Genomic DNA, 27,831 nt, shown 5'->3' on the forward strand with positions numbered 1-27,831 from the left:
GATCCCTTCTGGCTGACTACCCTGGAAGGTATACTGCAAAGAAGCTCCTCTAAAAGCCCCTTGAAAAAGGCAGATATTAAAAAAAGATAAAAATGCAAGGCTAAGCAACAGTCATCCAAAATAAATACCAGCATGAAACATGCTATTGTATTAGCTACACTTAGTTCAAAGAAAAAAAAATTTAAAAAATCAAACAATGTCAATTTTCAATTATGCTGATTAGAAACAAGCTGGATAATTAGTAAATAGAATAATAATATAGGAAAAATGATATGTTTGAAATGAAGTGACAAAAATATTCCAGAAGAGAGAACAAGCTAATTCATAATCTTCCCCAAAAATTAATTTCTAATTCTGCTATAGCAAACAAACACTTTGTTTTGCACATCAAAAAACAATTAACCTATTCATCTAAGACACAGATGTTTTTCAGGAAAGGTTCTTTTAGCAAATTTTTTTTAATTTGGTGTTTAATTTTACCTTGTAATTTTTTAAAAATTATTATTTCATTACTGCTGGAACACCCACAGGGGTAAAGACAGGCATGCACCCGTGGGCCATTTTCAGTGGGCAGAGTCTGTGGGTGGGGCTGGGGAATCCAGATCCAGATCCTCCCATCCCAAGAAGCCACAGATTGCAGCTACAAATGAGGAGCCCAGGGATTGTCTCCTGCTCCTCAAGGAACCAGACAGTTGTCTGGTCATCTTCAAAAACAATCTGAAGTTTTTACCCACTTCAACCACCAAACCAAAGCTGAATATCAAAGGGCCCCAAAAGCACCAAAAACTAGTCTCATCTGGGGAATCCCAGCGCCTTTCTCGTGTCATGAACAATTTGGGATGCACCACCACAGGAGGCCACACACCAGCTTCAGTCAGCCAACACTCAGGTGCTGCCACATTCCCCAAACACTCCTGATCACATTAATCATTTGGGGAGATGGGCTGAGGATTACTGTGCACTGGAAAAGATCCTGTCCTAATCACAGCTCAAAAATCCCAAACCACAACTGGAAGCGCCGCCGCACTTCCCCAGTTCTCCGAGGAATACTGGTGAGGGAGCAAAGGACTACCTTTCAGCAGGAAATGTTAATTTCAGATTTATCTGCAACGCATGTTTTCCTGATCAATTCATGGATTTAAATGAATCATTGTCTCTGCTCCTGAGGTAATAGGAGAGAAAGAGACCTAAAACTACAGCTGGGAATTTGTCTTCCCAAACTGTAGATCCATTGCTTCTCTGTCTGGGAGTGAGAAAGCAGCACGTGCAGCTGAGGAACTAAGGCTAAAGGGCTCTGTACTACAACTTTTATCCTCACCTTAAATTTTAGGACATGTATTAAAAGCGTAAGTTCATCTCTAGTCTCACACTAAATAAATAATTACGGGGCCAGGAGGTGAGGGAGCCTCAGAGGAGGCTGCTACACTGCTGCACTGCCAACTGCTCTGGGATTTGAAAGCTTGACACATGCTGGAGTATCACCTCATCAATGTTCCCAGCTGGCTTGGGAGGCAAAAGCCTGACTACTACTCTTAAAGGCAGGTCTCACACACGAGCAGCCAAGTGCTCCAGATAAGCTTCAAGAAATACTGTTATTACAAATGCACGGTACGCAAGTCAAAACAAAATGGCAACAAAAACTTTTAGCCCAAAACATCAGCATAGTTTCAAGTTGTAATTCACTTATGTGAAATACCACTGTATTTTACGTCAGACAATTAAAGATCATGTTGCTTCTCAGCATCTTTACTTAAAAAGACATTAAAATCTGTGCCTTTCTACATATTCACTACTGCTCAAACTGTTTTCTGATAAAATAGGCTTTTTTACTTTGTTTTTTTCATATTTACAGCATCCACACAAAACAAGGTACTTCAGGAAAATGTCAGTTTTTTTCCCTAAAAGGGATGACCCAGCCTAGTCAGTGATCTGCAGTAGATGTTCTTATTTTATAACGAGGGATTGACTTTATGTTTCAAAACGTTGTCAAGTGCACTGCTGTATCTGTATGACAGCACTTCACAGTGTGCAGCCCAATCCTAATCTCTCGGATCACACTTTTGGCTAAGAGCTGCAACCCACTCTGTTTACACTGCAAATAAAACAACAGCTCTCCGAAACAGAGAGATTAATAAATGGAAGGATCACACATTTCTAACAAAGGGCAGACACTATTTTATCTTTATGATTCAGAAGGACAAGTCAAGAGGTAGCCAAACTGACAAGTGTAAGGGCACCTGCAATTTGTTTTATCATGCTATCAGAACTGCACAGGATAACAAAGTATCACAGCATATATAATATTTACAATGAGGAGCCTTCTGCATGCAGTGTGCTATGTGCTCAGAAGCTGCATGCTCCAGCCATTCCTTAACTACATATGGCAACACTCAACTGCAAAATTCACAAAGGTGACTGGAGTAGTTTCATTTCAAAATAGCAGTTTCATTGACTAAACTCTTCTACTGAGCATGACTACAGCAGTTCTCAGGATTATCACTGTTTTATTTGCCAGTTCAGTAATGAAATAACACACTCCCTGATGGAGAAACACTGAAACTGTGTTGGTTTTTTTTGTTGGTTTTTTTTTTTTTTGGGGGGGGGGGTATGGGGGTGTGTGTTTACAGAAGGACAGAGAGCACACCACTGACTCTGCAGCAATTTACACCCTCAATGCCATCAAACAGAGAAGCTAAATTCATGTCCCAAGCATTATTCTATTTTAACAATGACAAAAATGAGGGAACCATTTAACTCTCCCACTTTCTCTCATCTGTTTATGAATTGCAGGCACTTCATAAACACCCATTTCTTGTTCAGGCTGGAAAAGAGGCAGGTTGGGGGCAAAGGGTTGTTTGTTTGCTTTTGGTTTGAGATACACCAGTGAGTTGCCAATGGGCAAAATATTTTGTCACTATCTCACTCTAGGGATGGCTGACATAATAATAAACTGAAGAGGATGCTGTCAAACATTAAGGAATTCCAATATTGAAATCTTGCTGCCTTTGGGGGTCAATAAAGAGCAACATTATAAAAGACACTAAAGTTAGCAGTTTGGGCTGCTAATTTTACATGCCTGCTTCACCAACGCACAGCTAAAAATAGATAAAACAGATAAGAGCACAGAACAAAGAGATGCACTGGACAATTATCTTTCTGCTAGCAGTCTAATTTATACTCAGCTGTTTAACCCTTCTTATTTACAAAAGAAACAGATTTTCAAAGTATTATTTAATGCGATCTCAACTAGGAATTACTAAAGAATGTTTTATTTTTCTAAGTATTTTCTTGTTCCCATCCTAGTAGACAGAATAGTGAATTTTAAAATATTTTAATAAGGGCATCAGGCTACTTGCCAAGGGGCTCGAATACTAAATAAGAATATTTACATCTTTTAAGACCCTGGAGGAGGAATCAGTGCTATGCTCTTAAAACACAAATATGACAGTCTATTTTAATTCACTGGTAAAGAAAGTACACACTCACTTCAGTTTATTAGGCCTCATTATTTTCAATGAGGCTAAAGGGATGATTATCTTTAGCTGCTCCAATGTGGCCTAAAAACAAACATTCTTCCTGGTAAGGACAACACTTACTAAAATATAAGGAATTGTGAAATTGTTCAATTTAAGTTACAACAGGTGAAATTTTAAAAACCAGCACTGCTAACAATACTTTCTACCATTATTCTCCCCAGCTCGGTTCTATGACTTAAATCCTGACTTTTGAATTAAATTTTTAGAGGAAAACAAAGCAGCATAGCCGTCTGACTCATAGCTACACTGTAAACAGGCTTATTCTATGCTTTGTAGCCTTCTTTTGGTAACATTTGCTTACAAAATGATAACATTTATAAACAGAATCGACATTCTGTCTCCTTATGTCTGGGGGCAGGGGAAAAAAAAAAAATCACCTTCAAATTAACATGACAATTTATGCCCGGCAATTCTGGAGGCATCACCCTGTGTATATTATTCACGTTACCTTAAAAACAACAGCATAAACGTATGCTTTAAAAAAAAAATAAAAGTAGGGGAAAGACAGAAACAGAGAAATTGAAATTTAGGGTGAAGAGCCTTACCTCTGACACACAACCCGTCAGCAGCTCTGCCAAAACCATCCCACCAGCCAGGCCTTGAGCACTTTTTTACAGCAATAAAACGCCGCTTTTAAACTTCCTGTTTACCCAAACACCGGCCCAGCTTCCCCAGCTCGGAGCCGGCACCGCTCACCCACGAGCGAGAGGGGGGACCCAACACCGCAAATCCCTCCCGGGGGACCCGAACCCCCCAAACCTCCCCCAACATCCCAAAGCCCTCCCGGGGGACCGAAACCCCCCAAACCTCCCCCAACACCGCAAATCCCTCCCGGGGGACCGAAACCCCCCAAACCTCCCCCAACACCGCAAAGCCCTCCCGGGGGACCCGAGCCCCCCAAACCTCCCCCAACACCCCAAAGCCCTCCCGGGCGCAGCTTCAGCGCCCTCTGAGTTTGGTACTTCGGGACGGCTCGCACCCCCGCCCCCCGTTTTTTATTTCCCTTTATGTTCTCACCCAGCCTGGACAAGCAGCCACCGGGCAAAGTTGCGCCGGCGCTGCGGCCGGCAGGGCAGCGGCGCTGCCCGCGGCGGGGCCCGGAGCGGCGCTGCCGGGCACACAAAGCGCGGCGGCGGCGGCCGCTCGTGTGTCCCCCCCTCTCCGCCCCGCTCCGCGGCGAGCAGGCCGGCTGGTTACCTAGAGGCAAGCCCTTGTTCAGGAGGTGCGAACTTCCCATGGAGGCGCCGCGCTCCGTCCGCGCCCGCCGCGGGGAGGAGGAGGAGGCTGAGGACGAGGAGGATGCCGGGGGGCAGCGCCGCTCGGAGCCGCCGCGGCAGCCGCGGCATATGGCGGCCGCTCCGTGGGCGCCCCTGAACTGAGCGGCGCCTCGGTGCGCGCCCCCGCCGCCGGGCGCGTCCCCGCCGCCGCCGCGCGCACGCGCGCCCGCCCGCCCCCGCGGGAGGGAGGGGCGGGTGGGGCGGAGGGGGTGGGGGCGTGGGGGGAGCGGCCGCCGCCGCCGCCGCCGCCGCGCCCCCCAGGCTCGATCTCCTGGTTCTAGGCGGGCGCCGAGACGAACGAGACAGCGGGGCGGGCGAGCCTGGCTCGGCCGCGCGCAGCGAAACCGGGACCTGCCCTGGGACGCGATGTCGCCTCTGCTTTGCTTGGTTTTGTTTTGTTCAAACTTCGGCAAAGTTAACGCCGGCTGCGTTCTCAAGAGACACGGAATGGGTCATTTTGGGAGGGACATCGAGTCCAACCTCCCTGCTCCAACAAGGTTTTCCCAGAACGCATGGCTCGGGATTGCATCCAGACGGGTCTGGAACATCTCCAGGGCGGGAGACTCCGCACCCTCTCTGGACGATGCAGAGTGTGCAGTCACTGCACAGGAAAGAAGTTCCTCCTCAAGTTCAGGTGGAACTTCCTGCCCATCACTTTCTGCCCGTTCCTGGCATCCCAAACATCAGCACTTCTGGTGTCTTGCTGTATTTGTGATTTGGCTATAGCTTTTCCCTCACGAACTAACAGGAATTAAAACAAATAAAGCCATAACGCTCTAACTTTGCCGCCGGTGAGGGTCAGTGCCTCCTGCAGCCGCCCTGAAGAGCCCCAGAACGAACCCCGCGGTCTCCGCAGGGCCGCGAGCGGAGCCAGCTCTTAGAAAAAGAGCAGCGAATTTCCCGAAGTCCATGAATCCAAGGCCGATTTCTCCCCACGGGAACGCGCCCGTCGCGCCCACGGTCCCGCGGGGTCACCCCGTGCCCGCCATGCCCTCCCCGCCCCAACAGCGGCGGCGGCGGCCGACGCAAACCAAAGCGGCGGCGGCGCCCCCGCGGCCGCTGGGTCGGCTGACGGCGGCCCCGCCCGGGCGCGGCGAGGGAGCGGCGGCCGCCATGGCCCCGCCGCCGCCTGCCCCGCGGCTTTTCTCTCCTCAGCGCCCGGAGCTCCGCTCCAGCCTTCCCAGAAACTTTCTATTAGCACAGCTGTCCCTTCCTCCTTCCCGGCTGCGGGCGGGAAGCGGAGCCGCTGCCGTTCGCTCATCCGCCCCACCCACAGCCCAGCCCAGCCCGGCAGCGAACATCCCTTCTCTGGGATTTTCCAGAAATAAAACAATCGTTTCCTGTCAGCAAACGGCCCCGGCGTCCCTCAGGGACCCGGACCCTCTCGGATAAAGACTCCAAGAGCAATTCACTGGGAGAACGGACAGGGCTGTAGATTTTTCCCCGGGTTTTTGGGAGTTGGTTTGCCTGTGAGGGGAATATTTGAACCCAGAGGTTATGAAGGGTGGTTTCAGCCTCCGAGTGGTGTGGATTTCAGGAATCCGTTCAGGGCACAACTCAAGGATTTTAGCATACAGACAGCCTCCAGCGGCTTGGCTTCAGCTCCCTAATAACTTGTTTTCCCGCATCATTTCCCAGGTAGTGTGTCCCTTTCATGGGATTATCCACTGGGACTGGGAGGTAACTCCCAGGACAAGTTTATGCAGCCTCTGACTTATCTTCATTTTCCTCCTGTATTCCTGGGAAAGCCTTTTATGGCTTAGCACAGACAGCTCAGACATCCCTCAAAGAACAGTTTCCCTAAATTCTCACTGTGCATCACTAGGGCAGCATGTAGCCAAGCGCCTCATGTGGGGTTTGTATAAATAAATTTGGGTTTAATCACTTTAAAGTGGCTAACCACTTTATTGCCATTTATAGATGTTAGCAAAATATAAAAACACATACATATCAAAGCTCTAAGGAGAAGATAATTATTTTTTTCTCCCTCACTGCTTCAGTTGCCATGTGGCAAAGTATCAGGAATGAGCATTAGGGGGGTCAAACACACTTAAACCACAAGAGAAATATCTGTGAATATCAATATGGATATGAAAATCTCCAGAAAAAAAATTACTAGAGGAAAAGGGAAAAAATCAAAAATGAAATTAAGAATTCTGTCGCATTTTCTAAAAGAGAGTCATAAACGGATCCAGGCACTGAGACCATGTCCCCGGTGGGGTTACATGACTGGGCAAATGTTTAGATCTAAACTGGAACTGCTGCTTTGGGGAGGGAGGGGAGTGTGGCGCAAAATATTATGACAAGGGGAGTGCTCTAAGTGAGGATAAGTTGGCATGATGAACAGATGGAGGATTCAATAACAGGAGGTTATTAATACTGCAGTTTGGTATTCTCCACGCTACTTCGTGAAGGGATTCATATGCTTGCTCTTTTTCCCTTCTGATTGTACACAGACCTAATGAATGCACACGCTGTAGGTAACACGGGACTCAGGCCCCTCCTGGCACACCCATCACAAGCTCATGCCTCCTGGGAAAATATCACGGGCTGGATCCTCAGCTGATGCTGACTGGACCAACAGTGTTCCCTCCAGCAGCAGCAAGCCCAGTTGCACCTGCTGAAGGAAAGAGGTTATCTGACCCCACCTCCCCAGCCAAAAGGTCTCTGCACCCTGCTCGACAGCTGCCATGAGGCACCTCAGGATGGAAAAGAACATGAAATAACTCAAGCAAAACAGAAGTTTTCTGTCCAGTGCTCTTTCTGCTTCAGAAAATGCAGCTAATTTTCCCCCAAATTCAGCCCCCCTCCCTTGCATGGCTGCCAGTGGGCTAGTTTTGGAGTGGACATGAGAAAATCCAGCGGCAGAAGAGCTGACTCCAGCCAAGCCTCCGGTTGCCCCCAGCCGTTTTGCTTCCTGCCTTCTTCCAGCAGCTTGCCTCTGGATCACCTCACCTTCAGTCATCTTCACAACTTTTACACCATGGCTCACAGAGCTACAATACATCTTTCACAAAGCCTAACAATCCCCGTCCTCTTACTGCATTTGGGCACTGCTGTTACTGCAATCTCTTTTTTCAACAGCAGTGTAACATAGCTGAGTGTCTTCTGTGCCCTGCACTAAGAATTATGGCATTTTTCAAAGCCCTGTTTCTTGGCTTCATATGAGTCAGCTGGAGGAGCACATGTGTTGCAGAGCAAATACATTGTTTTAAGTGTATCTGTTAACAGCCACATGTATAATTTAAGTACAAGTTTTATTCCCCTTGGAATGGGCAATCATAAGGGCATGACCTTGGGCTTTCACAAATTCAGAGCATTAGGGTTCACCATCTTTAGCAGATGTGACTTTACTGAAGTGAAGATAACTTACTTTATTTGAAGATACTGAAAGAGGAAGTTTTACTGTTTTACCCCCTAAGCAATGAGCCAAGATACATGTTGAATGTTTTCTGAAGTGTGTAGCGAGGTTTGACAATTTTCTTACACAAAGATACTGCTATTGTGTGCTTACAGATTTTCTTTGGTTTGTCACAGCCCTGCGTGCTGGTTCTTTCATGCATGATTTTTCTTTGTTATCAAACAGACGTCATTCATTGTAACAGTTTTTAAAGCCATAAATTTAAAACCTTTATGCATTTTTAATCAAAGTGCAAGATTAAGTTTCAATGGAATATCTTAACTTTTGTCAACAGTAAATCTTGCAGATGCTATTATGAGATCCTAGGAGAGATTTATGTCAGAAGAAAAGAATGGTCGGATAAAGTGGGCCCAACATTTGACCTTTATCCTAAAATAGATTGTTTAAATGTATAATCAAACTAAGTCAATACAATGTATTTAAAATCTGTAAAGAAAACTTTGTTTGGATTAAAATATTTCCTTAATTCTTTCATTTAGATACTGAGAAACATTTGTTTATATAACATACACAGAGATCAGCCTAATTTGATTTTGCAATTGCGTATTTCAATTGCAGTTTCTTTTATTTTTAGTTATAACTTCCCCTGTGTGCAACTTCCCACTTCAAGAAGTTAATGCTTTCTGGTTCATGTGAAAGTCATTTTGAAGAAAAATCTTCAGCAGGTTTTGAGGGGAAAATGGGAAAAAAAAAGAATAATTGACTAAAGAGAACCACCTCATCTTTAAGAAATTGCGGTCATTGCAAGCATGAAATAAAATAGAGGACCTTCATCTACTGTTAGAAAGAAGGTGAAGCATGAAAGTAGCAGATTTAAGTTCCACTTAATGAACAAGAAGTTCAGCTGTGTCACGCCTTCAAAGTCATTTTTGAAATGCCAAATGTGTATTGCTCCTTTCTTAGATTGGATCAGCTCTACTAGCTGAATGCTGGAAATATGAAGTGAAAAATCTTGTAGTGAGCTGCATGAATGGAAGAATACATTCCCTTCAAGCCACTGAACCCAAAAAAACCTCTCTCTTCTGATGTTATCTGTATTAAGTGACTAAGGGATTTTCTTCTTGTTCTCATCCTCTTCATAAAAGTGCTAAAAACATAAGAACCAGGGTGGAATTAAATCCTCTGCATGTTCCGGCTGTCGTGAAACGAGACATATTATTTTCCATCTAGTCAGGAGAAGTTACCAAACCATCTCCAGGATGGTCTGTGTTCTGGCTGAAGAGAAAAAAAAAGAGATGAACAACAGAAGAAGCCTATCAAGAACCATTAGTGGATGTCAGCCATTGTCCATCTGTTCACAGTGGAATAAATCCAGACCTGAAGGAACAATTGCAACCTGCCCCATATGGCTCGCTCCCTTCTGCACTTCCAGGGCTTCTTTGGGGATTTGACATTGGATGAGGTAAAGGAGAAGCAGTGCAATCTGTGTTCCTGGGAATGAACAGCCAATTAACATGAAAGGACAAAAAATGGGTTAGTGACCTGGGGAAGGTTTTCTCCTCCTCACCTGTCTGAAATCTTGGAGCTCATTCAAACTGTGTAACTGGCATAGCTAAGGGACCTGCTATTAATGAAATCTTAAAAATTTACATTTAGCTACTAGTAAAATTCTGGGGACAGTGGGTATCCCTCACTTGGTGAGACCACAGATCCAATTGTCTCCCAAAGTGTTAAAGAAGGCATTTAGAATATATTACACTCACATTCCATAAAAAAAATTATAATGCACTATGCTTTCAACATAATGAACCAGTGTAACAACGTTCTACATTTACTTTTATAGAACTGGATTATTGAGTAGTAATTTACTTCTTAAGTTTTAAATCAGTCTGGAGGCCTGGTCATGAAACAAAATGCTATTTTTTAGATAATTAATGGAAGTAGGCTCTGGCATATGCAGAATAGTTATGAAATCTGACTGTCTCTTTTGAATTATAATGAGAACCAGATACTCTTTATGATGTTGCATTCTGCATGCAAAAAACAAGATCTACAAATTAAGGCCAACTGAAGGGATCAAAACCCACAAGTCTGTAGTAGATTCAATAACCTGTTTGGTGGTGGCAATTTCACAGGGGATATGGAGAATAATGAACCATCCAATGGCCTAAACAGAACCAGTGGATATCCCGAGTGAACTTGCTACTGGGGGTGTCTTACTGGGCTGCAGTGTCATTTGCACTCTAATATCCTCCAACTCCTCTTGAGTTCTAACACACTTGGCATCTTATTTTTATCAAAGTTGCACAACAAGTAGCCAGGGAAAAAAGCAAAAGTTGTATCAGAGATAGTTTTCAAGTTCCCAAACAATTATATTTGCATTTGTGACTGTCATTCATTCACTAGGTGGCATAGAAAGCATCATACTTCCTTGTTTCAAACACGCACCACAAGACTGAGGATGCCCTCAAGAAAAATTAAACACATATGAAATGAAAGCCACAGCTCACTAAGAATTTAGCTAGAGACTTTTTTCTGAAACTTAGCACAAGTCTTACCCATCTGAAAAACCAGCAAGGATACTAAAGGATGAAAAAAGCAGAACAGTGTTACATGAAACTGTCCATTTGCTACAAAGGACCTTAAGCACAACCACACACAGGGATTATGTACATTTATGACATTGAAATGAACTCTTCTGCTTTGTCAAATTTACTCGGGATGATGACAAGTTACCAGGCTTGAATTTCATCCTCTTCCAAACTGAGCACTGCTTTGTACTACCATGAAATATTGAAATACCAGCATTCCACTATCACCTACTGCTAAGATAAGAGAGTGGTTCATTAGTGAGCAAAAAGTGACCTCTAGTGAATCCCCACACCAGCTCCTGAGACACACAGCACCTCCCTGGCTGTCCCTGACTGATCACATCCCCGTCCAATTAAAATCTGATCATGCTGCACCCCAACACCAGTCAGCAGCTGCACCCCATCAGTCAAGCACTTTGGGTACCTGCTGTCACCCACACTGTGCGCAGCACCTGTAAGAAACAAGACACTGGCACATTGAAAAAAACCTGAACACATTTGTCTTGACACAGTAAAACCTGCCCACTGATAACTGCTAGAAACTTTAATGGATGCAAGCTCTACCTGGAGATTAAAATTATTTAATTTAATTTAATAAGTAATATATACAGAAATTTGTAAACAAAATGAGAAAAGCATCCTATTAAATATGTAAAAATAATACCAATGTTAGTGATATTTGTATTCTTCAGAAAACAGGAAAATTAGACTAGAAAAATCACAGTAAGCAAAGAGATGGGCAGTGAAAATCAATTTCATATTTACAACATACAGAACAATATACAGGCTAGGCAATCCATTACAGTGAATGGTCGATGGTTTTAGACCAGTAAAAAGAAACTAGCAAGGTTTCATGTGTAAAACACATATTCCATTAGCCAAAGAAACACATTTCATGTTCTCTGCCTCCATATACCTGACAACACATTATTTTTAACCTTCTCCTAATACATGCATCTTTTCCTAACAAACATCTATTGGAGGTTATTGAGAAACCCAACTTTTTGCTTTTATTAACCCAAAATACTCTTGTGCAGCTCTTTTACCTCCTATTCTCAAGACTTAAAACTGAATAGCTGAAAAGTAAACTGCAACCTATCCCTATTCAAGACTCCCCAAGATATAATTCAGATCTGTAAGGGACATCAATTTATGTGATTTACAGAGTAAAGTAAAAAAAAAATTAAATATATTGAAAACAGTCCCTTTTATAGCTGAATAATGAGAGAGCAGCGTGTTCTCCTAGCAGAAAGATCACACTACTTATATTCATGTAACACAGAATTTCACTACAGAAGGAAAGGCGATTCAAAGAGGTGATAATCAGTATCAACAGATTTACTGCTATTTGAGCTGATCTGTACTGCCAAATATCCTGACTTACAGACTAAGGCAGCACTGAGCATTATGATAGGATGGTATTATTTAAAGATTAATGGATAAACTTTCCGAAGGCCTTATCATAGTACATGAAGAAGATACTGCAGAGAGAACACATCTCATGGAAATGTTTGCTAAATCATTGTCTTTTTAACGGTTCAATTCCTCTACACAGGAAAACACCATCTGACAGGGATGTTTTGTTGAATTTGTATCACAGCACAGCACAACTCTGGTCCTACAAGTGTCTTCTGGGATCTCCATCATCTCACAACAACCATTACTCTCGACACAGCAGGATCACTGGTGCAATTTTAAACACAGCTCTTGTGCCAGGCAGGCATTGGCAAGGTGGCTGGGCTGACACATCTGCAGCATTTGTGATTCACAATGACACTGTGGAAAGCCCACAAAGAGTTCATCCTGAGCTATAAACAGAATTGTTTGAGATCACTGACTGCAGCCATCAACCCAGCCCTGCCAAGGCCACCATTACACCGTGTCCCCATGTGCCACATCTACATGTCTTTTAAATACCTCCAGGGACAGTGACTCAACCACTGCCCTGGGCAGCCTGTTCCAATGCTTGGGCACCCATTCCATCAAGAAATTTTTCCTAATATCCAATCTAAACCTCCCTGGCACAACCTGAGGCCACTTCCTCTTGTAATGTCACTTGTCCAGGTTCTTCCCCTGGGTCACCCTGCCATGGAAGGAGATGGGGTTGGTCAAGCAGGACCTGCCTTTCATAAAGCCCAGACTGAGGAGCCCCCAGTTCCCAGATCCTCCTTCAGGCCCTTCTGGTGGATGGGTGTCGTGTTTGCAAACCTCCAATCCCCTGGGACCTCCCCAGTGAGCCAGGACTGCTGGGAAATGATAGAAAGTGGCTTGCAGAGCAAAACAAATGGCATTTAAATAAATTCTATGACAGTTTTGAAAGGTAAATTTCCTGGAACAGACTATTGAGTAGAAGAGGACTTGGAACATTATGTACCTTTTGAAAGCAGTTTCAATTAATGCAGACCATGTTGCATATCTTGCTTTTTTCTTTTTTTTTTTTTCATTTATTTCATCAAGACAATTACTTGGTTTCTTAACATATGCTGTCTTTTTCATGAAGCAGGATATATTATACTGCTTTTATGCAATGAACTATTATTTTTCACTACACTGATGTGCCATCTGAATTACAAGATCACAAGTAACACAATAAACATTAAAAATCTGCAACACTGATACAATTTTTTAAGTTTTCATTTTTATCACATAATTCCAAGGAAGATCTTAAGGTATATAAAAAGCCTACTTTTTTCCTTCAAATTCTTATGGTTTCTTTGGGTCCTGAATAATCAGCTGAAGAGTCACTGATATTAGAATACTTTCTTATTAATTTGTATTATTTTATGTATCTGGAAGAATGATCACAGTACAGGCTTGTACATCACCACAGGAAGAAGAAAGTTCAGCAGACATAGACAAAAAGGGAAATACTTCCATGCAAACAGATTGGGTTCTTAATTAAAATGATTTGATACGCCTTATGAACAGTGCAAGTTATATCACAGATGATGAAGTTACCTTAGGAAAAATGTACTTTAAATTAACTACTGGAGGCTAAAGACAACTGAGCTGTAATAATAAGTAAACGTATATAGATAAGGTATAAATAATTAATTCTCTGTTTCTGAAAGACCTGGAAACAAATGGGAAAATGCTGTGTATTGCTGTACTGTGCTGATCTCTAACTGAAGTGGCTTCCGAGACCCATGACCCAGAAAGGTTAAAGTTTGTGTCTTTCCCAGAGGCTGCACCTCTATGATTAACATTACAGAGAAGCCCACATCAGAAAGAACTATCACAAGAGAGGAATGAACAATAATTCATGGAGATAATAAATAGTCTAAGGAGAAAAAGAAAAACAACCCTCCTTTGCTTCAATGAGTATTTTGAAAGTTTTTCCTTTTATGCATCATAACTGTAACTTTTATTAAATACCAACCAAATACTGAAGGAGATGATTTGTTTGTTTTTTGAGGTTTTACAATCACAAGCAGAATTAAGTGTTCCCACTCTATTCCTGAATCTTTCCTGACAAGAGATTTCCAACTCTACTAAAATCTATGGATGCTTTCAGATGTAGACAGATGTCTGAGAGGCCATAGGCTGAGGTCATCAAACTCATCTCATTTATGACCTAAGCTTAGTCTGTCTCTTGGCTCTCTTAAAAAAAAAAATAAATAAAGAAAAAAAAAAGGGGGGGGGGCAGGGGGAAGGGAAATAATGGAAGAGAAAGGACACCAAATAAATTGTTTACTAATTAATTTAGAAATTCTTTATCTAGTTAACTTTTGATCTAATAGCACGTGCACAGTTCGGTAACATAAAGCCAAGATGATGCACATTGATAGATGACCAAGTATATATTATATATATTCTCACACACTGCTCCTCACAGACTAATCATTTTTTATGGCATTATTAGCAGTTAACTGTCTGTTATTTTCTGCACATCTAACCAACCAGATTTTCAAGAACTCACATTGAAATCTCATTTCAAAGGCCATTTTACTGCATTGAGTTAAATTGCTTAAATTTATATGTATTTTACTTAAACCTTCATTTATCAACAAACGGTTCAATCTCTTGGCTCTTGAAACATTCAAAGAAAAAGAAGTACCATGCTGATGCTGACATCATTTTGGCTGCTTAAGGGAAGATAAAATTGGGTCTCTCAAAGCTGCAGGCAAAATACTACAATGGATAACAAATATTCCTTGTGTATACATGATTGGAACGGCTGTCTCCATTGGGCACTCACTGTACATTGTGGAGCACAGAATGGATTCAGAGAATATTTTATTGTTAGAGTCAGTTCATGTGGACATGCAGTACTCAAACAGTTTACTTTACAATCACTGCTACCTGCTCCCTGACCCCAGAGATGCCTTTTTGCTTAAAACAACCATCAAACCTCCAAAACACTACAGAAATCCACCATGTAAATAAATAAATATATATACTCATGGAACAGGGGTCTATGTAGAAAAAAAGGAAAGATTCAGTGATGGCAAATTTTCTGAATCTTTTTCCCAGTGATGGCTGCAGGCTAGTCTAAATTTTTACACATAATCCACTGTTAGGATCAACACTGTTTCTGTTCTGCTCTTAAAAAAAAAAAAAAAGAGAAAAGGAGAAAAGAGGTTTTGCACAGGAGCATTAATAGTTCCACTTGCCCTGTGGCAAATGGGGAAAATATGTCAATGTGAATTACTGTACTGTCTCCATGGATCAAGATTTCTCTTAGTGCTTTCAAAATTCCACTAACAGAAACAATTGCTAAGAGCATTTGGTACTTAGCCTGCTATGCTGGAATCAAATAAGACCTAGGATCAACTAATGTTAAAATATTATCTTCTATATTGATTTTCTCCCCCTACATTAACTGAGGAAAGAAACAGCTAAATAATTTCAGCTGGGACAAACAGTCTATTGCTCTCACAAGGACATCCAAAGAACTTAAATAATCAAGATAATTGCAAAATAGATTTTTGAGCAGCTGACACTATCAGAAATGTAAGAATATCACAGTATACTACTTCTTTCTGACCCAAACAAGTTGTAGTCTATATATGACTCACTACATGGTTAAATGCAACATCTCTCTCTCCAGAAACCAAGCTTACCCACATAGATGCATTAGAAAAAATAATTCTAATTGTGAGCAGTTGTGCATGCACATTCAGACAGGAAGGAGTGAGCCAAATACTAATAAATACATTCCAAGTCCATTTTCTCTACTGGAATGCTATTTTATGAGGGTTTTATTAAATTATTTTCTTTTTCCTAATACTAGATTATGGTCTCAATTAATTAATAAAGTACAATCGTTGAAATTCTTGGGCCATTGGGCAGATCTGGTATGAAAATTAGAGCTTTGCAGGATGTCCAAGTTAGCACTACTGACATTCTGGTTTAAGAAGTTAGTGCTGTACAAGGCTGATAAAAACAAACACATATTTAAAGGATTATGATCAATTATCTTAGGACACATTTGTCAATGAAAAATTGTCTTAGTAAAGATGTTTCTAATGGGTATTTGTCATCATCTTCACCAACAATGTGGACATAAATAGAAAATCTGCAAAAATTACTATGAGCATCATAAAACCAGTAACAACTGACTACAAAAGAATAGCAAAAGTGCAATCATGCAGTCATTTGGAATCACAGATAAATAAAGAAACCAAACATGCTTTAATAAATCCAAGATGGAAAGCTTTGCCATTAGAAAAGACTACTGTCATGCTGACAGGGTAGGGAATTAGGGCCTTAAAAGGGATGTGCAACTGTGTGAGCTCCAAGAACCACACCTCAACATGATGAAGTTATGTTTTCCTTGAAAAAATCCTTAAATTCAAGTATGGAGGAAACTTTTGCCATTGTGAACAGGATTACCAACATTACAAATAGTGAACTGTTGCTGCCAGTTCTGGCATCCATATTCTGTATGGGTGAAAGGCTGCAAAAAGAAAAACTCAATGCTAGAGAAAAAAATGCCTTGAAGAACACAGGGTACTCAGATTGCCAAAAAAGCCCTGAGAGGTAACGTGATTACACTTTGCAGGGGAAAATACCAGACACTAAAAGCCTGCCTAATATTAAAGGAAGACATCATAATACTGAGTAGCTTGGAAGCTCATTCAAAAGTCTGTATTTTCTAGCTTATTTTTGTTGTTGTTGTTGTTCAAGTGGATGTTATTGACTATACTACAAGGTTATGGTCATGTCTTTATCTCCTGAATATTTCAAATGCCTTTCTGAAAGAGCAGTCTAATAAAACATTTGGGGCTGAACTGTATCAGATATGTATATGATACAGGAAGGTTTGAGGTAACCTGGTAATTCCTTCTTGATCCTGCACTTTGGGGAGTTACAGCTCCAAAAACTTGAAGCTGACTAATGGTTGGTCACTGCCTCACTCCCTCTAGGAATGAACAGAACAGATGAGCTGTCTCTCACAGAGCATCATCTCCTGGTATCAGTCTCTCCCTGAGATCCATTAACAAGAAGCAATTACTACTCAGAAGTTGTGACGAAGAGGGATGTCTTACCACAAATCAGCTGATTTCCAGGAGAGAGCTCATGGTGATCCCACTGAGAGCACCAGAGACGAGAGAAAAGACATTTCTATGGGGCTTCAGTGGGAAGCCCCACACAGCATGGTAAACACTGACCTTAGGGACTTCCAGTTCTAAATTATTAAGTTCTTTTTACTGCCATTCAATAACTGAAATAGTCTGGGGCTCATGCACTTGTGTATCCAAGTGCAGTGCATCAAAATGGGATACCTGGAGAGCAGTAATGAATAAACAGATCATGGTGCCGGGTGCTCCATGAGCAGTCTGGAATGAGATGGAGCTTGTGGCACCTTCACACAGGGAATGCTGCTGGCAGAAATGTCCTCCATCAGATAATGACAATGAGTCCTGAGGGACCAACACTGCTGCCTTGCTCAGGTTTAGCTCAGTCAGTGCTTCTCTGAACACACTGTCTCTCAGCATTGCAAGACTATTCTTGTATTCTGTCAAGCAGAACTGGATGCTGCCCATCAGTTTCTGGTATTTAACTTGCTGACATCCTAACTGATGACACAGCCAGACTTTTCTACTCAAGCCTGCAAAAAGTTGCACAAGACAAAGCCTACAGGAATTCTGCTGGCAGTCACTTTTCTATGGGAACAGAGGCACCTAAAAACTGGGAGACATTAGAAGGATTAATGCACCAACCAAGATTTGGGAAATACACAATCAGTTCCTGATTCTGTCATCAATCTCCTGTCAACCTTCTGATGCTAAACCACTTCCTTTTTATGTATCCAGGTTCCTCATCTTTAAAATATGCATAGTATTTGCCTATTGAACACTCATGCTTACTGTCAGAGCAAATCCATAAAATATTCAGATATCCCACTACAGCTAAGGAGTCATTCTCCTTATGACTGATGAGGCCAAGACAGGCACACATTCATCCATGGTGTTAATCTCAGCTGTGTCAGCATTGTGGCATCATTCTGGTTTTGCAGTGGATATGGTAAAGATTATACAGTGTTTCCCTGTGAAGAAATATCCTATAGCAATCTGTAGGAGGCTGACTATCTAACCTGTAGTTTGCATTCCCCCTGATCTGCCTCATCTCCGTGAACAACAGGTCCCCCTACTGCCAATAAGTTCCTACTGCTAAAAAAAAAAATACAATATAAACTTGAAGATCTGTAAAATTATATTTGTTTTAATACTGTGTGTTTTGAAAGTTTTGAACATTTGTTTACTACTACTGTTTTGAAAGTATCACATCAGCCTCCCACTGAATCATATTTTAACATATTTTTTGTTGGCTTCTACTAGATCAGAACATTTTATTATTACGTGAAGAACAGAGTTGATGAGAGAGGAGTGATCTTTTCCAAGGGATCCTGGCAGGTCAAGATAAGAAAAGAAACTTACTTTCATTTTAAAACAAAAATCCAATTAGGAAGCTAAACTGTAAAAACTGAGATAAGAATTCTGTTGGGCAAAACCTGGAAAAATCACCAAAAGAGTAATAAATTAATCATGGGGTATGGAAAGGAGAAATTAAGATCAATAAAAATTGCATTTGTGTGTTGCTAAAACATTTACACCACCAAAAACCTACTGTTGTTAGAATCAAGAGAAGACTGTCAATTCCAGTGTGGTTTATACATTTATTTTTTAATGCCAGCTATACCTATGTTGTACAGAAGAACTAAACACAGCGGGTGTAAGACAATCCTGCTTCCTATGAGATGGCTATCTCAGCTCTGAGCTTTTAGCAATCTGTGTAACTGTACTCCAATCACAACCATATCCATCAATAATAGATGGCAGTGCCTCCATCTGCCTGTGCTCTTCTCTCATCCTTAATTTTTACCCAGCAAAGACCTGCACGTGTTTAACTCGCCATGCCCAGTGCCATGGACATGGCACCCCTCAGGTCCAGACACACAGATTCTCTGAATCCAAAATTAAACCAAAATCTGACACAAAGCTGACTCCTCATCCTCCCCCACAGGGCTACTATTAATTGCACAAAACACTTAGTGGATTAAAAAAATTATCAAATATTTTCCTAGGACCTGAAAAGCACAACACACACTTATCACTTCTGCAATAGTTATGGTACATGAACTAAGTGTGAACTGTGTATAGGTCTACAGTTTGCATAATCAATTTTTCTGTTTTTCAGTCTACTGGGAAAATTGAGAAGTCTCTTTTTCCTTTATGGACCAAGCTTTGATGTTCCTGAACCCAATGAAGATTTGCCATCCAAGTATGCAAGACCTCCACATGTTAAGACTGAATCTTCCAATTAAACCTTTAACTATTTACTACATAAAATAACATTAACACAAGCTAATTTTTGTTTTTCAAGCTCTTAAAGTAATTATGAATATGAAATAACAATACCACTGTTATTCAGATGACAGTTTTTAGGACGTTAAACTGAAAGACTAGAGGGATTCAATTAAACATTTAACGGAGAGGACGGGACAGTTGAGTGTGCCAAAATAAACCTCAGCTCACAGCTGTACTATAACTTTGAAAGATTTTCAGTAAAATAAATCCATATTTTATTAAAATGCTTGCTATAGCTATTGGAATAATATGTGCCATCATAAAATAAATGTTTAAATCAGTACTGCACTGTGCCCTGGATAATGCCTGCCTTAAAATCAACTGTCTTGTTAACTCAATCTGATTTTTAGCAAAATACAGATAATGAGAACAACCTTTTACCACACATTCTCTTGACTAAATTTTCTCTCCCATTACAAATTAGCTGTAGGCAAGATGATAGGGAAAAAAAATGTGAGCTATAAACAGGTATTTATAGGATGAAAAATTGGCCTCTTTGCTGACATCAGTCTCAGAAAAGCAAAAAGGGATGATCTCTGCCATGCAATCTTTTCCAGGAAAATCTCTCCAAACTCCAAAGCTTGCTGCTCTTGCAGCCAACCAGGATTTACTCATTTGCCCATGGTCAGGTGAGGGCAACACATTCGTGTGGACTTGTCCCATCTTTCCACAAGGGCTTAGCACAACCTGACACCCTGCTCGTATTTCAGCCCTTAACTAATGATTGATTAATACAAGCTCTCAGTTTCCATGAATGTTGAGAGCTTCCAAGACAAGGCTGTCCTGGGCTGCACCCAAAGCAGGGTGGGCACATCAAGGGAGGGGACTTTGTCCTCTGCTCTGCTCAGACCCCACCTGCAGCGCTGCCTCAAGCTCTGGGCCCCCAACACAAGTACAACATGGATCTGCTGGAGCAAGCCAGAGGAGGCACAAAGGTGATCAGAAGGCTGGAGCACCTCTGCTGTGGGGACAGGATGAGAGTGCTGGGGATGTTCAGCCTGGAGAAGAGAAGGCTCCAGGGAGACTGTCTGGTGACGAAAGGGGCTTCCAGAAATCTGGAAAGGGACTTTTGACAAGGACATGGAGTGACAGGATGAAGGGGAATGGCTTCAAACTGACAGAGAGTAGGTTTAGACTAGATATAAGGAAGAAATTCTTTACTGTGAGGGTAGTGAGATACTGGAACAAGTTGCTCTGAGAAGGTGTGGCTGCCCCATTCCTGGAAGTGTTCAAAGCCAGGTTGGAAGGAGCTTTGAGCAGCCTGGTCTAGTGAAAGGTGTCCCTGCCCATGGCAAGGACATTGGAACAAGATGATCTTTACAGGCTTTCAACCCCAACCATTCTATTACTCTATAAACTAAACAAGTGAAAAACACAAGTTTTGAAATCTGGAGATACTGGTTGTAGTCAAAAGCTGCACTTCCACTCTGGTATCACTGCCCGCCTTCATCTGCTACTGTTAAACAAGCAAGATCTTCTAACATGACAGATCCTCCTCCACTTGCCGTTGTCTCCGGAAAATAAAGAGTAGATGGCACTAAACACAACCTCTGAGCCCCATCATGCAACCAGAGCTTTACCCCTCTGCTTGCCCACCTGACACAACCATCCCACCACACACCCCCAGCCTGGGTAACACTGTGGCATTGCCAAAAGCCTTGTTCCAACTGAGGAAAACATTATCCACCACTTCCCCTGATCCCCAGAGTGAATCTGCCTACCCAGCAGGATCTATCTGTGATAAATTTATGCTGACTGTTCCCAGTCATCCTCTTCTGCATCATGTCCCCAAAAACATATCCCAGTCCTCATACTACCCCTGTAGTTGTAGAAGCTTTTCCTTGCCCTTGACATTCAAGTCTCAACGTGAGCTTTGATTTTCCTAACACTGTCCCTGCAAGCCAGGGCAGTATTTCTAAATTCCTCCTTTGTAGCCTCTCCCCTCTTCCACCCATACAATTCCCTTAGATTTCCAAGTTTACTGGAGGCTGTGTAACGACTCTGCAGATCCAATTTACACATATCATTTCCTGAGCAATTTAATCTAATGATTTGCTTGCACGTTTCATTCAAAAAAGAAGGGGTTTTTTTTCCTTCTTTTTAAACAAAGCCAAACTTAAGGAGCACTGACATCTATAATGGGACTTAGAAGGCAGCATGTGAGTAGCATTTAAAGGCCTACTGGGAGCAAAATTACAGCTCTTAAGAAGAGTGTGGCTTCTAAAATTTAATTTAACTGTTGCCTAGGCCTCTTCTTAAATTCTTATCTGGGCTAATCACTACAAACAATGAGGTGACTACTCAGAAAAATACCCATTTTTAGTATTTTGGGTGCACTTTGGGCAATTAAAAAACACGACAACCCAGATTAAGCAGTATTTCCTACAGTCTTCTCTTCCAGCATCCACAGAAATATCATCCTGTGGTACATTTTTGTGAATGTGATTATACAGCCATTTTTATATGTGACATTTTAGCAGTAATTGTACGAGCACAGCTAAGTAATTGTACTTGAAAATTCGATTATGGAAACAAGTTTTCCTGCATTCATCACTACTGAAAAGAGAATGCAGTAGGTCTTTTAATAAATAATAACCTAATTTCTGGATGTTCTGAGTACAAACCTTACTATTTAAATATAGCTCAGTCTGCTAAATGTTCCCATGAAAAAAAGACAATTTAGACCTCCATCAATTATAACAGATGGCCAACTGATTTCTGTTTTAGTAAAAAGTTTGCTTGGGTTAAATAAAGTTCTAATTTATTTTTACTACATTGTGTTTTATTTAATTAAACTGCCCTTGAGATAAAAAAAAATGTGGTCTGGTTATCAAATATCTGTCCATAAATAATGCATAAAAATATGGGCATTTCATTATTAATCACTTATTTTAGATAACTTTTTACAAGTGCATTTAACATTAGTGATTTTGATGTTCATCATCTCAAACCACATGGACCAAATCACAGGCGTGCAACCCAAAAGAGGTAAGGTTTCACATATAAATCCTTGAATTGAGATGGGGAATGCAGTAGGGCACTGTGCCAAGGTGGGATTTGTACCTGAAACCACTACACTTATAACTTTAATTTACAGAGATTGCTCTTCAGAGGAAAACATTTGAAGGAGGACTTTCCCCCCATTCCAGCCAGGGCCAGGCAAGGTATTGGGGCTGCTCTGAAAAAGAAGTCAGTGAGCTTGGCCATCCTCCCCTGAGGAACCTCGGCTGGTCTCTCTTTACCCTTAAACTCCTGCTGTTTCCCACATTGAAATTCTAATGGTTTGCTCCTCTTAGCTTCAGTGGTTAAAATGACCTAATTTTGCAAATTTTGATGTCTCCATGAGATGATGCAAGAGGAAAAAAAAAAAATCATCCTGTGGAAAGTAACATTTCTGTGTCCTACTTCTGATGCAAAAGACCTGTTAAGTCCTGATGTTACCAAGTTGGCTTCATTTGTACTGATCTGCAGTATCAGACATCCCTCATAACTCCATAAACAGATCTATGCTTCCTACGTACTTTGTGATTTGATCACTTAAAAACCCCAAAAACTATGTGGACTCTTATAACAAATTTCTAAGTTGGAATCATAGACATCACAATCACCTTGAAAAATACACACAAATTTCTCTCAACATAATAAGAAAAAAACACAGTTGTCTCACAAAAACACCCTTGAAGTTTTGAATAGTATCCTAAGAATAAAAGTATCTGGACTTTGATCAGAAAAGGAGTGAGTTCCAGAGTTCAGAACCTCCTGCTGGCTCTTTCCTCCTCCATCCTTTGGTGGCTGCTGTTACCAGTGGGAACTGCTCACACCCATCTGTTACAAACCACTGCTTCTACACCTCCCTGAACCTCCTTCAGGGAACCCAACTTCAAACTTTTCTGCCTCTCCTCCTTCTGCTGTTTAAATGGAACCTTAACTTTCCAACACTCTCAAGAAAACTGGAGCAGAAAAGTCTTTAAGCATAGCAAAACCTTCCCTAGATCCTGCAGGAAGAACCTCACAGCTAACAGCATTTCATAAAGCCCTTACTGGTGCACCTCATCCCAACATTTAGGTCCAAGATGGATGAAGGCTCATGCAGGGCACCACTGGACTAGCAGAGAACAAAACCAATTTACAAAGGGAGATTTGTCTGCTTCCCACAGAAAGCACACAGTCAGGCAAGCCCACATCCATTATTCCCTCTCTTGCACCATCACATCCCAGACAAGGAAAAGCTGAAGATCCTGGGGACCTGCTGCATTTTGGGTCTGCATCATCATGTTTAAGCCCATGTAACTGAGGTTTATTGATCTCCTGGAAAACAGTAAGGTACATTTCCACGCTTGCTTTTACTGTATGTACTTGTCAACAGGAATTTTGTGATTTCTGCCTTCAGTTTAACAGCACAAATATTTTGACACCAAAGGTTGCAAAGAAGATGAACAGATTTCATGTCAGCATGGACCAGAAAACAACAGACCCTTTAGGTCATCGGATTTACTTTTCTGTCAGGCGGACTAGATGAGATCCTACAGGCCACATCCACTAACTGCACAGAGCAGATGAAGTGGAACACACTACATGCAATATATATATGCATACATTTGTGTCTGTGACACAAATAAAAAAAAAACCTTTCCATGTTTGGGTACCAAAACAGAAATTCAATGGACACAGCCAGGCCATCTCCAAGATGTTCAAAGAGGTGTTTGTGAGTCTTGTATGAGGCAGAAGCATTATGTGTTAATTGCCAGCCTTTATAACCATGTAACAAAGTACTTCTAACAACTGAAGGCACAAATGTGATAATTAAAATATAGTCAGTCTGGCGAGGTTGTCCTCTAGTCAAATGGAGGGAAGTAATTATTTTCCTAAATTATTTACAAAAGACACTTGTGAGAGGCAATGTGCCCATGTTGTTGCCATTGCAGTCTTTGTTTCCTTAACCAAGGGAAAATCAAGAAGCTAAATTGACAATACACAGAAAAGGATGAAAATAGTGTTTGCAAAACAAATATCACATTTCTCCCCTCTGGAACCTTATGGGGTGTCAGTGCTGTGTAATTTGGAAAAGTGTAATTCATCAGACCTTTCAACACGTGTCTTTTGGAGATACATGGCCTGATGCAACACAAAGTGCAGGTGACAAACAAAAATGCAATTAATCTGTCAAGCAGCACAATGAAATGTTGAAATACATACCTGAAACATTCAAACCATGAATCTCTTCTGGACCAGATGTCAGTTTTTTCCTGACTGGGGATCTGAGAGCCACAGAAGGTTCTAGGATATTGTTTTTATCTGCAACATCCATCTAGAATATTGTTTTTATCTGCAACAACGTGGCAACAGACTGAGTAATTCTGAGCAATATTCAAATGGTAGAGCAGGTGGGGGGTTAAGTATTGATCTGCACACATAAAACCAAGCAGTTTTTCTTTGAAGGAAATAGGAATTATAGAGAATTCTTCATTACATATCATACCCAAAGCTACAAATGCTTCAACTAATTATGTCTTCAGTGCTACTCCTACTGTTTAACTTTTCAGTTCTTCTAATGGTCTACATGGTCCATTAGTCTACCAATACAAAAATTCAAGAGCTTATAATAAGTATTTCAAGAAAAGCATCACTGAGAGCACCAGAGAAGAAATTTAGTCCATTAAATAAAAATGGATGAAAGGCAAAACAATTTTTTAAAGCTAGAAACAGATGGGGTAAATAGCATCACCACAATGTAACTTCTGTATTTTAAAGGGGTAATGAGAAATTAAATATTGAATATGCACTTTATTAACTTATTTTAAAATGGGATTTTGTGTGTTGTAAAAGAAAACAAAAGTCAGTCACTGGAGTTTGTATGTATTCTGAACTTTTGACTACTTTGACATAAAGTATCTGTGTGAAAAGAAACTAATTCAATCACAAAAAGATAATCAATGGTTTCCTTGCCAGAGGCAAAAGTTCTAGAAGTGCAAAGTGGTTTGTCATTAATTTTCTTTTCTTGAATCTGCTGACTGTTACAGTGCAGTGCAAGATCCATTAAACTCTTCCATCCAGCTTTTGGTAGGTATGAAGCAAAGAATGCTGCAAACCCAACACACAATTACCAATACAGCAAAAATCACAAACCCCAGAAACACTCATCTGAAGGCGCTGAGGGAAGAAGGAGGAAGGGAAGAGAAGGAAAACAGTGGGAATGCTGTCATGAAGATTTAGGAGGAAAGGATCAGTGACAAGAGCATCTTTTTAATTACCACTGAAGGAGTGCTCAAGGCCAGGCTGGGTGGGGCTTTGAGCAGCCTGCTCCAGTGGAAGGTGAACCCTGGCTAGGGCAGGGGGGTGGACTTGACCACCTTTGAAGGTTCCTTCCAACCCAAACCACCCTGTGATTGCAAGAACAGCCACAAAAATGGATTTTGAGCCTCTGTCAATTGAAGATAGCACTGCCTAGGCTGAGACAACCTACTGAAGAATGGCCAATAAAATAAACAAGGGCCACCACCTTTAGAGACCCACTCTGGTGGCTCCCTGCAAAGAGCTCAGCGTGTCCCAGCACTGCTGGAAACACCAGCCTCCCTCCAAAATCCCTTCCACCTGCCCTCAGTGCCCCATGTCCTCACTGCCAAAAGTCAGCATGACTCTGGAACTCCTTTAAATCTTTAAAATAAAAACTTGGGGAAGATAACAGTATTTTAAACTGGTCATTTATATAAAAGTGCATTATTTCAGGTGCTTCATCAGCCCTTTGACACAAAAAGGGTTGTTATAATTTTGCACCGTAACACAAGCAAGTTTAGGGAGGAATGGGAGCTGTTTCTGTACAGACTTTTGAAAATTTTTGGGGGTTTTTAATAATGACAGAGCAGCTTAAATTCTACTTCTTTTCTTTGGAAAAAAAAATGGAAAGAAAGAGAAAAAACCCTGAAAGAAAACACACTGAAAATTGGCACTATGCATCTAATGGAAATTAAGTGGAATAAACAAAATCCATTTTATTTTTTTTTTAATGGAGTCAGCAACTGCAAAAAGTCAGGTGACCTCTGGAAGAAACCCCAGTATGCACTTACAAATAACAAGTTTACATGTGATTTTGTTTTACTTATTTAGTTCCTACTAGCTCTTCACCATCTGTCTGTTCCAAGAAGGTTTTCTTCTGGCCAACTGAGTAGTGAACACAATGCAGTGGACAGGCTGACTTGTTTGAGGTGGGTGATGACAAACAACTTGGACATCCTGACAAATGAGATAAATGTCCTGGCAGTTGGAGCTTATTTGATTATAGGGAAAGTTACATAAAATATTGCTGCTATTGCATATTTCACCTCTTTTTATTTTGTTTTCTTTTCTGGTAACAACAACTTCTCTTAAAAGTAGATGCTATTCTCTTTTATTTAATATTAAAAATGAAAAATGTGCCTGTTGAAACTGCTACAGGTATGCAAAAATGCATTTGCTGTATTTTCAAACACATTTAATTATTAACATAATGTGTGAGTCTTGGTGTTGGTCCATTATGTTTAGGGTGATAGAATATTTGCAGATGGTTAATCCCAAACTAGTTTTCTATCATTTATATATGGTTTTACACTATTTTACCTCACTTTCACATTACATTCTTACAGCAACAGTTTCAAGTACAACTATAAATCAAATTTTACTCTCTGTAAATACTTTTGACTTTACAAGAATTAGGAGAAATTTTCTATATACAATAATTAAATCTATTTTACAAATCACATTACAGACTTTACTTTCAAACCAGTATTAAAGTACAACTAAAACTTTTGCTTATCATGAGACTGTAAAATGCCAAACACTTATAAAACAAACTTTCCTTTTTGTTAAATATTTTGAAGAGTGCTAGAGAGTGCTATATTTAGTAGTGGTGAAACTCAACAGCTTGTAGAACTTCTTGCAGTGAATGGATGCAAGACAACCACTGCTAACTGTACACTACAGACTTCATAGCTGAAGAGACAGCAAATAAGCTCCAAATGAGATGGATTTTTTCCCCCATTTATTAAATACATCTCACATGCACACAATGTTGGCATGGTTCCATTTCTGAGCCAGAGCTCATCCAATAAAAATGTGCAAACAGAGGTTTTTGGGAGGTGTATCTATGTATGTATTCTGTATCTGAGAGAACTGAAGCTTCTGCATGCAGCAGAAGGCACTTACACTGCAACGGAACCAAAATTAACTTGGAAAGCTGCGTTTATTGCTGAAAAAAATCAACCCGCTGAGAGATAGGGC

General features: G+C 41.0%; 1 protein-coding gene and 1 long non-coding RNA gene across 39 annotated transcripts in view; both read right to left on the reverse strand.

Annotated features, from left to right (window-relative positions):
• Positions 1 to 27,831, reverse strand: part of CTBP1 (C-terminal binding protein 1) — a 232,126-nt gene that overhangs the window by 60,301 nt on the left and 143,994 nt on the right. For 8 of the 38 annotated variants that reach the window (XM_085577536.1, XM_021535694.3, XM_085577556.1 and 5 more), the window contains exon 1: positions 4,734 to 4,913. The exons of 19 other annotated variants lie outside the window; for them this stretch is intronic. In XM_085577536.1, coding sequence (XP_085433662.1) covers positions 4,734 to 4,773 — 40 coding nt within the window. In that variant the 5' untranslated portion in view covers positions 4,774 to 4,913. Of the gene's footprint in view, positions 1 to 3,913; positions 3,980 to 4,081; positions 4,143 to 4,553; positions 4,914 to 27,831 lie in introns of those variants that run through there. 11 more of the 38 variants (XM_085577561.1, XM_085577560.1, XM_085577550.1 and 8 more) reach the window with 5 other exon arrangements.
• On the reverse strand, positions 4,082 to 4,547 carry LOC146767511 (uncharacterized). The gene is made up of 2 exons (XR_014954635.1): positions 4,392 to 4,547; positions 4,082 to 4,295 (listed from the first exon to the last, which is right to left on the reverse strand). It is a non-coding gene; the product is annotated as an uncharacterized LOC146767511 (long non-coding RNA).

This window comes from Lonchura striata, chromosome 4 (genome assembly GCF_050655825.1).
Source record: "Lonchura striata isolate lonStrDom1 chromosome 4, ASM5065582v1, whole genome shotgun sequence".
NCBI lineage: Eukaryota > Metazoa > Chordata > Aves > Passeriformes > Estrildidae > Lonchura > Lonchura striata.